The sequence below is a fragment of the Brassica napus genome, chromosome C4 (genome assembly GCF_020379485.1).
Source record: "Brassica napus cultivar Da-Ae chromosome C4, Da-Ae, whole genome shotgun sequence".
NCBI classification, from domain to species: domain Eukaryota; kingdom Viridiplantae; phylum Streptophyta; class Magnoliopsida; order Brassicales; family Brassicaceae; genus Brassica; species Brassica napus.
In genome coordinates, this window is record NC_063447.1 from 38978803 (window position 1) to 38993655 (window position 14853).

General features: G+C 33.2%; 1 protein-coding gene and 1 long non-coding RNA gene across 3 annotated transcripts; one reads left to right on the plus strand and one right to left on the minus strand.

Annotated features, from left to right (window-relative positions):
- Window positions 1–4834: 4834 nt before the first annotated feature.
- On the minus strand, window positions 4835–10013 carry LOC125585341. Of its 2 annotated transcripts, XR_007322265.1 has the most exons (5): window positions 6211–10013; window positions 5854–6129; window positions 5396–5691; window positions 5149–5319; window positions 4835–5046 (listed from the first exon to the last, which is right to left on the minus strand). It is a non-coding gene; the product is annotated as an uncharacterized LOC125585341 (long non-coding RNA). The 2 variants fall into 2 exon arrangements; XR_007322264.1 differs by having other exon boundaries at window positions 5396–6129.
- A 1566-nt stretch (window positions 10014–11579) lies between these two features.
- Window positions 11580–13629, plus strand: LOC125586065 (sulfate transporter 3.1-like). Its single transcript, XM_048755861.1, has 6 exons — window positions 11580–11735; window positions 11953–12079; window positions 12182–12497; window positions 12586–12774; window positions 12858–12943; window positions 13436–13629. The coding sequence occupies exons 1-6, from the start codon at window positions 11580–11582 to the stop codon at window positions 13627–13629; spliced, it is 1068 nt and encodes a 355-aa protein (XP_048611818.1).
- The last annotated feature ends 1224 nt before the right edge of the window (window positions 13630–14853 follow it).

Sequence of the window (14853 nt, forward strand, 5' to 3'; positions counted from 1 at the left end):
TATATTATGGAGATAAATACATGTTAGTATTTTAAAAACAATTGGATAAATTTTCTGAACTATCATAAAGGTTTCTCTAACCTTTTTAGTTTAAAAAACTCTAAAGAATAATTTACACAACAGCATTGTAATTATATTTATATTCCTTATTCATACAATCTTTTTAAGTTTTTCCAATAAGTGAATAATTATTATTAAATTTTGTTATAAGTTCAAACGAAATTTGGTTTCCACAGCTAAGCAAAAATACTGAGGCTAAATGAAACTAAAATTCAACATTCAAAATCCACTTAATCAAAAAAAACAGACGTCACTACAAGAAAACAACAAGGATTCTGAGGGAAAAAATCGTCGGAATTTCGTCGGAATATCGTTATTCCGACGACATACCGACAAAACAAGTCGTCGGAAATAATTCCTGGGAATTTCTTCTTTCCTCGGAAATCCCTCGGAATTTTCTGACGGAATTCCGAGGAAACAAACTTCCGAGGAAATTCCGGGATCATTAGTTTGTCGGAAATGTCCTCGGAATATACCGAGGGAGAACTTTGTCGGGATATTTCCTCGGACGTTCATCGATCGATGCGTTTTTGGACATATATACATACATCGATCGATAGGAATATACCGACGGTATATTCCGAACGTTTTTTTGTAAACAGATCGATCGATGGATTTATGTCCAAAAACTCATCGATCGATCGAGTAAAAAATATAATTAATTTCCTCGGAAAGTAAAAAATATTAATTTTTTAAAAAAAATAAAATTTCTGAAATTTAAATTCGAAAATATGAAATTAAAATTAAAATTGAAATCATATTAATTAATATTCAAAGTTTCACAAATAAAAATAAACACATTCCGAGTTTTTGGAAAAAAAAAAACTACGGGTCTGGCACGTCCGGGAACACCTCGTTCGGGTACATCCTCTGCATCATCTCCATCATTTGACCCCGTCCATGTGGATACGGAGTGAGATACGGAAGATGGTCACGACCGGGCTGTTGAACCAACTCCGCAACACGCATCACTCCCGGAGGACCCGGAGGAACAGGAGCAGATGCAGCAGCGGGAGCGAGAGGAGCAGGAGCGGGTGCAGCAGAGGGAGATGTATGGTTGGAGCTGTGGGGCGAAGGGGAATCCTGAAAATGGCTAGAATCCCGAGACTGGCTTCCCGTACCACCACGACCACGATGCTGTCGAGGCCGGGTATGATCATCATGAGACCTGTAAATTAAAAAAAAATATTTAATAAATAGAGAAATATATAAATTAATTTTTTTTAAAAAAAATCCTAAATAATTTAATCACAAAAAAAGATTTATATATATATTAAAAATATTTAATAAATATATAAAAATAGTTCTAATAAACAAAAAAATAGTTTTAATAAATAAAAATAGTTTAATAATTACAAAAAAATAGTTTTAATAATATATATATATATATATATATTAAAAATATTTTTAAATCCCAAATAATAGTTTTTAATCACAAAAAAAGTTTTATAGATATTTAAAATGTTTTGTAAATCCAAAAAATACAATTTATATACAAAATATTTTTTGTAAAATCCAAAAAATCGAATTTATATAGAAAAATCGATTTGTAAAATACAAAAATCGATTTTATATACAAAAATCGATTTTATAAATACAAAAAAAATAAATAAATTATAAAAAAAATTCTAAATCAATTCAACAAAACAAATTATTCAACCAAATCATAATTCTAAACCTATTATACAACCAAATCACAATCCTAACCAATCACCCAAACAAAAATCTATCAAAACTACACAAAAACCTAACAAATAGAACCTAAGAGAGTGAGATATGGTCCTTACATGATTTGTGTAAGAGAAGGGGGAGATCGCCGGAGATATCGTCGGATTTCAGGGGGAAATCACCGGAGAGAAGAGAGGAGTCGCGCAGAGGAAGAAGAGAGAAATGGGGAAGAAGAAGGGGCTCGTGGTTATAAAACCTAGGGTCCGACGGACATTATCCGTCGGAATTCCGTCAGAATTCTAATTTCAATTTTCGCGAAATATTTGCCCGGTAAAATGAAAATATTCCGAAGAAATTCCGACGGATAGTAAAATATCAGTCGGAATTTCCTCGGAATATTCCTAGGAAATACCGAGGAACTAGTGTTTGGGGTTTCAAAACATCAATTTTTTTTGCCGTATTTCATTTCTTATACAATTGTAATGCATACCATTGAGGATTCTTTGTATAGATGAGCATAAACCATGAAATAACAAATTTCAAAACTAATTGAAAGTATTCCCTTTACCGTTCATTAAAAGGTATAATTGTTTCTCTTATGTTGTTGGATTTCGTTCATACAATCGGAAAAGTGTTAATTATACGGTAAGAAACAAATATTTGAGTTCATAATGAACGTAAGACACTTAATAAGGGTTATATAGGTGTTATTCAAACCGCAAAACGTTGTTTTCGGTTTAAAAACCCTATTTCCTCGGAATTTCCTCGGATTATTCCGAGGGAATTCCGAGGAAACCCTCTTCTTCCTCGGAATTGCCTCGGAATATTCCGAGGAAATTCCAAGGAACCAGTGTTTGGGGTTTCAATACGTTTTTTTTTATAAAAGGATCGATCGATGGATATATGTCCAAAAACGGATCGATCGATCACTAAGATGCACCGGACTGTAAGAATGTGATCGATCGATGAGATTATCCCATCGATCGATCGAGAATCTCAAATGTTCCTCGAAATGTCCTCGGAAAATCTTGTAAATTGTTTTATAAACGGATCGATCGATGGATATATGTCCACAAACGCATCGATCGATCACTAAGATGGACCGGACCGTAAAAATGTGATCGATCGATGAGATTATCCCATCGATCGATTGAGAATCTCAAATATTCCTCGTAATGTCGTCGGAAAATCTTGTAAGTTTTTTTATAAACGGATCGATCGATGGATATATGTCCAAAAACGCATCGATCGATCACTAAGATGGACCGGACCGTAAGAATGTGATCAATCGATGAGATTATCCCATCGATCGATCGAGAATCTCAAATGTTCCTCGGAATGTCGTCGGAAAATCTTGTAAGTTTTTTTATAAACGGATCGATCGATGGATATATGTCCAAAAACGGATCGATCAATCACTAAGATGGACCAAAGCGTAAGAATGTGATCGATCGATCCGTATTTGTTCAAAAATGCATCGATCGATGCGTGTGCGGAAAACGGAATTATAAGGCAAAACCCGACCTTTTTTGGATCTAAACCTCAGAACTCTCATCCCCTCCGATTTCCCCTATAATTCGCCCCCCCCCCTTTCTCTCTCTATAATCATCCGATTTGAACAATTTTGGGCTCTATTCCCCTTGATTTTTCTATATCATAAAATCTCCTAGCTTCTGCATTGGGTAAATCTTCCCCTCTAAAATGATCATTTACCATCTGCTCAGTACCTACACCATAATCTACATCCGTTCTAATTGGTTCTTCTAATCTAACCGCTGGCTGAGGTTCGCTAGTACTACCATGTTCATAATCAGTTTCCCCATGATGATACCAAATTTTGTAACTTCGTGTAAACCCACTCAAATATAGATGAGTCCAAACATCCCACTCTTTAATAACCTTTCTATTTTTACAATTAGAGCAAGGACATCTTAACATATCTGTTTTTTCTTCCGGTTGTTGGTGAACTAACCCCATGAATTCGGTTATACCTCGTTGGTATTCTTCCGTAAGCAATCTCTTGTTCGGATCCAAATGAGGTCGATCGATCCAAGAACGAAAATAATTTGAAGAAGACATATTTTTTATGAATCAAATTTGTGTGTAAATAGAGTAAGAGGGAGGATGAAGATATGGAGTGAATGAAGAGGAAGAGGAGTGCTTGTATTTATAGTTTAAATCCTGCCGACAGACCGAGGAAATTCCGACGGAATTCCGACGGAAAAGTCTAGTTCATCGAAATTTCCTCGGAATTTTGTAAAATCCCCCAACGGCTCTCCAACGGCTATAATATTTCCTCGGAATTCATCGGTTTTTTCCGAGGAGCCCATTTTTCCTCGGAATTTCCTCGGAATATTCCGACGGATTGATATTTCCTCGGAATTCCGTCGGTATATTCCGAGGAAACCCAATTTTGTGTTTCCTCGGAATTTCCTCGGAATACCGTTGTTTTCTTGTAGTGCGTGTTTTTTCAAATACGATTTTTTGTTGAGCTAATATAAACAAAAATTATTTGTAAAGTTATAGACAAACATATAATGAAAGTAACAAAACATTATTTGTGGATAAAATATTGTTTTATTTAAAATTTATTTTAGAGTTAGGTCCGATACGGGACATAATTATTTGAGATCATCGTACTATAAAACTATACATATTGTTTTGAACTTACATTATTAACTTTTTTATCAACAAAAACAAATGATTTAGATTGGATGAGACAAATTTATTATTATGGGAGGAAAATTTGTATTAATGCATTTTTAACCCTAAACCTGCTTAGAATAAGCTGTGTTTTATTAAGCTGAACTCCAGAATTTTCAATTCCAAATCGTGTATAATAATAATAGTATATATATATATATGTATATATATATTATATTATATTTGTTAGGCCTTTTTTCTCTAAATTTTGGTTTACTCTAATAGTGGAGATTCTGAGTGTATGTCATTTACAATAATTACAATAATTTAAATCCACAAAATTATAGACCAATAGATAATGTCAAGAATTATGAGAATGTTAGATTAATGTGAAAGTATAATTATTAAAACTCAGAAAAATATCCATGGCAGTTAAAAAAGAAAAATGGGAACAAACTAAAAATTGTGGGTTTAATCAAAGTTTAACAAAAGATATATTAATATACGAATCATTGCAGATCATCATAGTATAAAACTATATTTAAATATATAATTGACATTTTAATTATTTTTACTTTATATATCGTTTATCGTTTCCGTATAACTATCAACAAACTGGCTGTACACCCGAAGCACTTCTCTCCGGCTTCACTTTCCATCCTCCAACAATATTCACTGTTACATAACCAAAACAAATGAGAGAGAGAGAGAGAAAGAGAGAGAGAATCATTCACTGATAAACTTCCAACATGAAACATGGAGATAAAGCTTAGGTACTTGGATGTGCAGAATGGTGTCACGGCTGTAAATGACGTTGAAGGAATTGTCTGAGTAATGTTTTGTGGTGCAATCTCCACTTCAAATTTAACAGAACAGTTGAGTCCAATAGTATGTTACAGTGCAAACGAAATAATGTTGACTGAAACGGTGGGTGTTTACCAGAAGCACCTGTTCGTCAAGGAGATGTAAGTACCTGGTGAGAGGTGGCAATGTTGAAGAATACAGGTTTAATATGCTAACTGACCCATGTTTCCCAGAGTAGACTGCAGGTGGAGTTGGATACTTCTCAGCATGATGAACCGGGTCATTCCTGATGGGAAGTAATTGACCTGTAACAGCAGCTTCTTGTGAGATAACGATATTCTAGCTTCAAGTTCAATATAAAGGTACTGATAATGTAAAGAGGCATAAACATACAATGTAAAGAGCCATAGACATGCGTTTAGATGTTTTCATGTTGGGCAAGTACCCTTTGTTCTCTCGCTTCCTCTTTCTTCCCCATATACCTCTATGCTTCAGCCGTCGAAGAACAACCTGATACTTGATATTCAAACCCATCAAAGAGAACCATTAACTTATACAAAAGATAAGGATAACTATCCAAACCCATTGAATTAGCTTTTCAAAGCTAGAAAATAACACACACACACGATGTAAGAGCTGAAAAGTTGGAATCTTTAAAAAGTGGATATAGTAACTTACACGAAGAAGACGGTCAGCGAGAATAGAAGGCTTGGTCAATTTGAACATAGGGGCTTCAGATCGAAGCTTGTCATCGAAGAGAAACAGTTGTTCACTTTCTGGTTTTTCTTTCCTTAGCTCCATTTATGTCAAATCAAGAAAAGGAAAGAACAACGTAAGCAAAAAAAATGATTTAAGAGAAGATGAGATTTGATAGGAGGTTACCTTCTTCTGCGTTCCACCTCCGGATTTGGCAGGTTTGAAGGATGGCAGTGGACCTTTTTCTTTATTCAAGGCCTGGAATCAGCAAGAGAAACCATTATCAGATAATCAGAAAAAATATCAGATTGACAAAACTGGACAGAGTAGCAGTGATACCATGAAAGTAGCAACAAAAAACTGCATACTCGACTTTAATACGGAAAAAGTAATGAGGCTGCAACTTTTTTGATTGAAACTGAATTGATCTGTTGATTTAGAGAAGATGTCTGGTTTCTATAACAGTTGTTTGACAGAGTAGCTCCTTTCTGGTTGCGTAACAGTGAAGATAACAGAAAAAAGTTCACAGAAAAAAGTTCACTAGAAAAAACTATCAGTGCTAATAAACGGAATAAAGTTCACCGGAAAATAATAACAGTACGCCGGAGAATAATAACTCGGAACAATCAGTATATAGAAGAAACAAAAAACGTTAGATCACTCCCGAGTATAAGAGAGATGAGTTGCAGAGAGATTTCGAGATCGTGATTCGCAGAAGAGAGGTACGAAACTATTTATACCGAAATCGCCGACTGCGCAAAGCATCTGAAAACATCGTAGTGCGCGTCTGATTAATGAGATTAAAGACAATAAGATTAAAGACAGAGTAATCACAACATCCCCGTTACGTAACTGGATCGTCACCCTCTCCGCCGATCGAAGGGATACGAAGAACACAAACGCGTTCACCATCTCGAGTTAGGGTTTCCGCATAGTTAGGTGTTCGATGGGCCGCGAACAATAGATGAGGGTAAGCCCAAATTTAAGCTCATACGAAAAACAAAACACAAAGCCCTACGTTTCATTAAATGGGGACACGTGTCGGCACGCGGGTGAACGAATTGATGATGTGGCATCCGACGTGGACCTTCTAGGAGTGATTCAAACCCTTTTTTTATATATAAAGATATATTTCCTTAAATAATAATTGAAAAGACAGATACAGGAGAACTAAAGTTAATTTCATATAATGCATAATATATCTGTAATAGGTAATTATCTGCGCACATGCGCGGAATGAAATGTATATATTCTAATAATTATTGAATATTAACTTCGTCTATTCAACCATAATTATATCATATCAGAAGCCGTATGTATATATTAACTTGAATATCTATTAAATGTGATTTTTACTCATACAGATCATTTGTATTTTATTATAACAAATATTTTAAACTATAGATCATAACATTTTTAGTGTGAGGCTTTTAACGATTTTCTTAATTTATAGTCGTTTTTAAAAATTCAAAATATGAAATATATGGAAAAATCTAAAATTTTATTATATGGTTAATATGATTGTTTAATTTATTCTAATAATATAACTATAAAATAATATAAGATATGTAAATTGTTATCAAATCTTTATTATTAAAATCATTAATTGTCAAATATATATTTTATTCACTTTTGGTAATTTCGTAGTTTTTTTTTGTCATCAGCATAAACAGACTCCTAAGACTCTGCAAACCAAACCGGTAACTCTGCATCCATGTGAACGACAAAAGACGGTTGCTTCCTGGCACTGCGTGCAAGACAATCCGCTTGTGTATTATGTGTTCTGGGTACATGAATGATGTTCGAGTTGTTGAAACTTTCTTTCAGGATTTTGATATCTTCTAAATAACTTGTAAAAGCTGACAATTCTTCTGGTTCTGAAACAATCTTCACCAATTGAGAACAATCTGTTGCAAATGTGACCTGAAACTAACGTAAATTTCGCATACATTCTATTGCCCAAATAAACACTTCCACTTCCGCGTGAAGTGGTGACAGACACGCCCTTATGTTCCTTGCGCCCATCAAACCATCAAAACCATCATCACAACCTTCCAAAATACTATACCATCCTTGTACCGAAAACATCTCCTGATCTTTCCATGACCCATCTGTAAAGCATCATCTACCTGGAATGATTGATAGGTTAGTAGCCTCGACCTCTATATTTTGGGGAACCCTTTGTGCCAATGAAACATGTGCTTCAGTCCACAATAGAGATTTCGTTTCTGCCAATTTTAAAATGTCCCTAGGATCAATATATATATTACTAAAAGCTTTATTATTTCTTCCTTTCCAAATGTACCATAATATCCAAGCAAATTGATGATCATGCATTTGTGGAAGAACTCTCCAAAACAAATGATCCATATTCGCGAAAAGTGAAGGATTAGGGAAAACAGCTGGATTCGATGGGATGTTTGAGAATACCCAAACTTGTATCGTCGTATCTTTTATTTAAAGAAAGAAGGAAAAATAATAATTGTAGATTGTTAATTAATTTTATGGTTAGTTTAATACGAAGTATATAATATATGTTTAATGTACCAACATATTTCTCTAGAAATTTTAAGAAGCTGATGACACATGTTAAAGTTAAATGTTGTAATGATTATCTTTTAATATATAGGGGATTATATTTGCAAATTATTATTTTTTCTATGAATACTCGCGTTAGAAATTAAAGTAACTAAAGTTTTTTCTATCCGTAATGAGAATAATTAGATTTGTTGACCATAAATTAATAACAAAATTTTATTAATTTGATAATTATCATTATCCAAAATAGTTTATATTGTGGTATCCAAAAGATTATTTTGCCTGATATAATTTTAAAATAAAATATCTCTATATTATATATATAACTTATGTATACATGAATGTTTTTAATTTATTTTATGAAATATAATATATTTTATTATAATGAATTTTTTTTGTGATATATCAAATATTTGATATTTTTCACACCGAGAGTTATAGCGACTAAATTCTTTATCACTTTTGATCAGATTAACTAGATTTGTAATATATAATTAAATTAAAAAAAATTTCATTTATTCGATAATAATCATTATCTAAAATAGTTTATATTGCATCAGAGAAGAAATTCTTTTTACATCATAAATTTTTAAAATTAAAAAAAAGTAGAAGATAAACCCATGTATATAGTTTGTATATAATATATGTATATATGAGTATTTTAAAATTTATTTTATGCAATAAAAGAAAATTTTGTTATAATTAAATTTCATGTATAAAGAATTTGATATTTAATTTGTTACTAAATATTCAAACTCATGAGTATTTAACGTAATAAAAAGTACTTATTTATGATGCAAAATTTTGTTTTCTATAAATTGTTTGTTGTTTAGATTATTATCAAATATTTTGAATGCATGAACAATAAATTATTTTAATGGTTTTTGAATTGATAATACATCTATTTTCAAAATATTTGTAATATTATTATGTCCGCACGGACAGACAAATTAAAAACATAGTTTATTAAAATATCAGAAACTTATGGATTCAAAATTATGGAAATTCAAATTTGATGAGTATTTTTAACTATAAACATATGAAAATCATATTAGAATATAATTTTGTTTTGGATGATCAGTTACTTTTGGGTTGGATAGGATATATCTCTCTTATTAAAACATAAACAATGTACGAGACTTTGTAAGTTTTTAAATTAAATACACTACTCTATTATAATTTACAAAGTTAAACCAACAAAAAATCACTAATACTTCTTCCCTTATTTTATAGATTAATTAATAACTTATTATCTTCCTTATACAACATTAATATTACATTCCTTATAAAACATTAATACTCCCTCTCTTATACTATCTGTAGTTTAGTAAATATCCGGTCCAAAAGGTGTATATCATTTGAATCTATACTATTAAAGCATGATCCTATTGTCCTTTTTACCTTAGCCTGCCATTTTCTTTACTAACATTGCATGTTTCATTAAGGGCAATCAAGTAATATTAATAACACATCTATATTGGGCCATTTTTTGGATCAAGCCCACTGTCCACATCAGATCTCTCTTGGGCCATTTGAGCCGATTAAGAAATCAGATCCAATTCTCACATTTTTTTTTTCTTTTGGGCCATTGAGTCCAAGTTCAAATAATTTTTTTCCAACCATTCTTAATTATTTTTTTCTTTTCTTAATATAATTTAAGTATTCATAAAAAAAATTGATTTTTTCATTGAAAAGTATAAATCTTTATTAAAAGTATATAATTATTTTTATTAAAAATATTAACCATATAATAAAATTAATTTATCAGAGTTATACCAACTTAATTCATTAAAGAAATACAGTTTAATTTTTTAAACATAAATAGTCATTTAAAATGAAACACGATAAAGAAAGATAAAAAGTTTAAGTCTTTAATAAAATAAAATACAAATATATGAAATATGACGCTAAATATTTGTCAATTGAAAAAAAAAAAAAATAAATCCGCGTTTTGAAAGCGCGGATCAAAATCTAGTACTTAATTATATCTTATACTTTTCTAAAAAACTAGCATTCATTCATATTTGACCGGTCCACCTTCTTTTTCTCGTGCAGATCATCAAGATTACTGGTTCGGTTAGGGTTCATATCAGATATAAAAAAGTTAAAAACGTAAAACTGAATAAAATCTAGGACTGTTTAAAAAAAGAATAAAATTAAGGACACGTATATAGTTATTTTAATAACATAAATATATAGATCAAAATTAAGAAAATAGTACTAAATATCAACTAACATTTTTTATTCAAAAATCAAATCTGCACTTTTAAGCGCGTATCAAAGTTTTGTTTGTCTTAATTCAACACCCACAGATAATAACCATTCATAATTATTCAAAAGAAACCGAAACGAAGGAGCAGCGACGGTGGTGAGTCTTCAACGGCATAAGGGTATTTTCGGACTTAAACATTCCACAGAGGCCACGGATGTTATCTCCGTCATGCGTTCTTTCATTTCCGTTAGTCTTTTAATTAAACTACATTCTTTACTCGCGCTACGCGCGAATCTGATTTAATAATTTAATTTAATTTTGCAATATTTTTTAAGAAAAAGATGAATTTCGTAAAAAATATTTTTATTAATATTATTAAAATATTATTTGATTTCCTATTTACATTTTTTTATAAATTGTTATTTTTGAACTTAGCTATTTATTTGTTTGTATTATAAAAGTAAAATTACTGTTACTAAAGTATTTATAGTTTCTTATAAGTACATAATTTTAATATCACATAGATTATACTATGCTATACACTACTATGAATACTTTATTAATAATTAGTTTTATTTTTTAATAATATTAAGATAATATAATAGAAAATTGTTTTATATACATTTTTCTATGAAATTTATTTAAAGTGTGCTTTATTATTTTTCATAGTTAAGTTTTTATACAATTTTACCTGAGCGACATTGGTGTTCAAGTGGTATTTTTCAGTCTCTTTACTTTACAATGACAACCCCACAAAAATAATCTATTAAGAGAAAGTATATATGCGTACATCTCACTGAAAATCTAGACATCAACCGAAATCTTAAAAAGGGAAACGGTAGGTAGAACATTGTGGTTAGAAAAGATACAACATGCAAGAAATTTTAGTTTATAAATAAAGATTGTGGGAAAAGAAGTGAGATCATGAGCATTTTTGGCCTTTTTAATATTATCCGAAATGGAGAGGAATTATAGTAAAAGGTGTGTGATTGTGCAGATAGGGAACCTTAAGAAAGGGCTGAATCCACTGTCCATGTCTGATCTCTTCTTTACTTCGCCTTACATGTCGACAGCTCTCAAAACTGGCCTCATTACTGGGATCATAGCTCTCGCTGTAAGTTTAATACCAAACATTCTTTTGTTCATTTGGGAGAAAACGAAATAATCATGTTTTGAACAATCCAGGCCTACATAACGCCTCCTCCAGCTTAGTGATAAGCTGAGAAACTAACCAAAAAACATGCAACGTATACAAATCATAATAAGCAGCTGTTAAGGTTGAATCATGAAAAAATAATCAAAATTTAAGTAAAATTCATGTCTAAATGTAGGAAGGAGTAGCTGTGGGAAGAAGCTTTGCGATGTTCAAGAACTACAGCATAGATGGAAACAAAGAAATGATAGCGTTTGGAATGATGAACATCGTTGGTTCCCTCACATCTTGTTACCTCACAACTGGTATACACACAATCACATATGGCTTCTAAATTATCACATTAAGTATATGTAATGTGAAAATAATTGTGTTTCAATAATAATGACGACGTACCACACTATTAGGACAGTTTTCGAGATCGGCGGTGAACTTCAACGCGGGTTGCAAGACCATCGTGTCGAATATAGTGATGGCAATTGCGGTTATGTTCATACTGCTCTTCCTCACGCCTCTTTTCTACTACACACCACTCGTCGTCCTCTCCTCCATCATCATGGTTGCAATGCTAGGACTCATTGACTACCAAGCTGCAATTCATCTCTGGAAAGTCGACAAATTTGATTTCCTCGTCTGCATGAGCGCCTACTTTGGGGTAGTATTCGGTAGTGTAGAGATCGGACTTGTTATCGCAGTAAGTATATACTTTATTGCGGAAATTACGTACTCTTCATTAGAAAATGATATATATATATATATATATATATATATATAAATACTTTTAAAAATGTGATTGTTAACTGTCATGAAGGTGGCTATCAATAGCAAGGTTGTTGCTATTCGTGTCAAGGCCGAGGACTGCGGTGAAGGGAAACATACCAAACAGCATGATTTATAGGAACAATGAGCAGTATCCTTACTCAAGAACCGTTCCTGGTCTTCTCATCTTAGAGATTGATGCTCCCATCTACTTTGTCAACGCTGGTTACTTGCGTGAGAGGTAACTTTAACCCTAATTCATATTTTTATGTCAAGGATGCAGGATGCCCTATGAATTAATTATGTTTGCCATTCATTACACAGAATCACAAGGTGGGTCGATGAAGAGGAAGAGAGGGTCAAAACATCAGGAGAAAACAGTTTACAATATGTTATACTCGATATGTCGGGTAATTAATTACATAACTCGATTTTATCTGACCCAATAGTGACAGTGTTGTCTTAGAACAAAAGGCTTACTATGTATATGTGTGTGTCAAACATAAAACAGCTGTTGGCAATATCGACACGAGTGGTATAAGCATGATGGAGGAAATTAAGAAAATCATGGATAGAAGAGAGTTAAAGGTAAACGACCGCTCCTTAATCATGTAGCAAGTAGACGTTTGCTACTTTCTTTAGGATATTTTGCCATTAATTTCTTCGCATTATCCTTTTTGTTGCGCTTTGATCTATGTGTGTTCATATGATTTAGACTTCGTGTATGTGATTGAATGCGATTCTTAAACGTAAAATGCAAAGAGACTTTGTTTGCCCAGTTCGCTTTCGCTACGTCAGGGGGAGAGGCTCTGCTCTCCAATCCACTAAGCTTTCATTGCAGTTTACAATACAAGTTCGTACAAGATTCTATCAAACATTAACTTCGAATCTTGTTGTTTCAGGATATGGATCTTATCTTGCGGTGAAGAAGAGCTCAGCACGAACAACCATGTCACGCCTCTGCAACACAGCGCTCGCCGGAGAATCACCGGAGAAGACGATCACCCTCGTTACTCTCTCTGCTCTGATCAACCTTCAAGATCAGTACGTTATGTTACTTCCGTTACAACTAAACTACGACGTCTTTATAACATAAGCTCGAACTGAGCTTAACCTGCAGCTTCAGCCCAATAATAATTCAGAAGCCCAAACACTTAAGCCCATTAGACGATCGGGATGTAGCCACAAAACCCACAATTCTCCACCTTGGCGTAATCCGACAATCTTCAGTTCTCAGACAGCTTACCTTGTAACCTACCAGAAACCATCACCGAACATCTTCGTCCCTCTCCTTTTCGATTCCTTAATCGAACAAACATCAGATCAACTCCACCTCAAAGATAATTCCATCTTCTATCTCTCTTCCGCAGAAACCAAGAACCTGAATCAACGAACCCTCTGTTCTTTTATTTATCTCCACTTTTTTTTTTCTGCGACTCCGCCAACGATATCTTCTCAACCTCCAAGAAAATCACGACGACCTTCGATCTGATCAATCACTGTAACACTCAGCTCATGTAATTACATCCCAGACCCCTTTGTCACAACCAAGATCACAATCTTCTCTTATTTTCCGATTCCTCTGTGGATTAATCAAAACCTCTTTGACTAACTCACCTTTCATTTTCACTCTGAGGTAACGAATCAGAGCTCCTCAGCAGTGACCAACTCTTTCTGACTATCACTCGCGCACCTTGACAGACACTAGAGCCTTCTCCAATGTCTTTCCAGGTACACTCTTTGTTAGAATATCTACTAGATTTAGGCTTGTATGAACATTCACAACTGACACGCTTCTGTTAGCAATCACATCTCTTATGAAATTGAACTTAGTGTGAATATGCTTAGTTCTCTCATGGTAACCACCATTCTTAGCTAAGAATATAGCCAACTGAGAATCACAATTGATCTTTACTGCTCCTTGATCAAACTCTAGATCCTCGCACACACCTTTAAGCCACAAAGCTTCCTTAGCTGATTCATTTAAAGACATGTATTCTGATTCTGTAGTTGACAAAGCCACAATAGGTTGTAGTCCTGACCTCCAACTGATAGTGTTGCCTCCACTTGAAACAAGTAGCCAGTAACTGATCTGCTCCTATCACGATCAGTTGCATAGTCTGCTATCCCTCTACCTTGAATTCACTTCCACGAGTAAACCATAGGCCAAAATCAGTAGTTCCACGAACATATCTTAGAATCCATTTCACTGCCTCCCAATGTTGTCTTCCTGGATTTCCCATGAATCTACTTACAACTCCAACAGCATGAGCTATATCTGGTCTTGTTCCCACCATAGCGTACATTAAACTTCCGACTG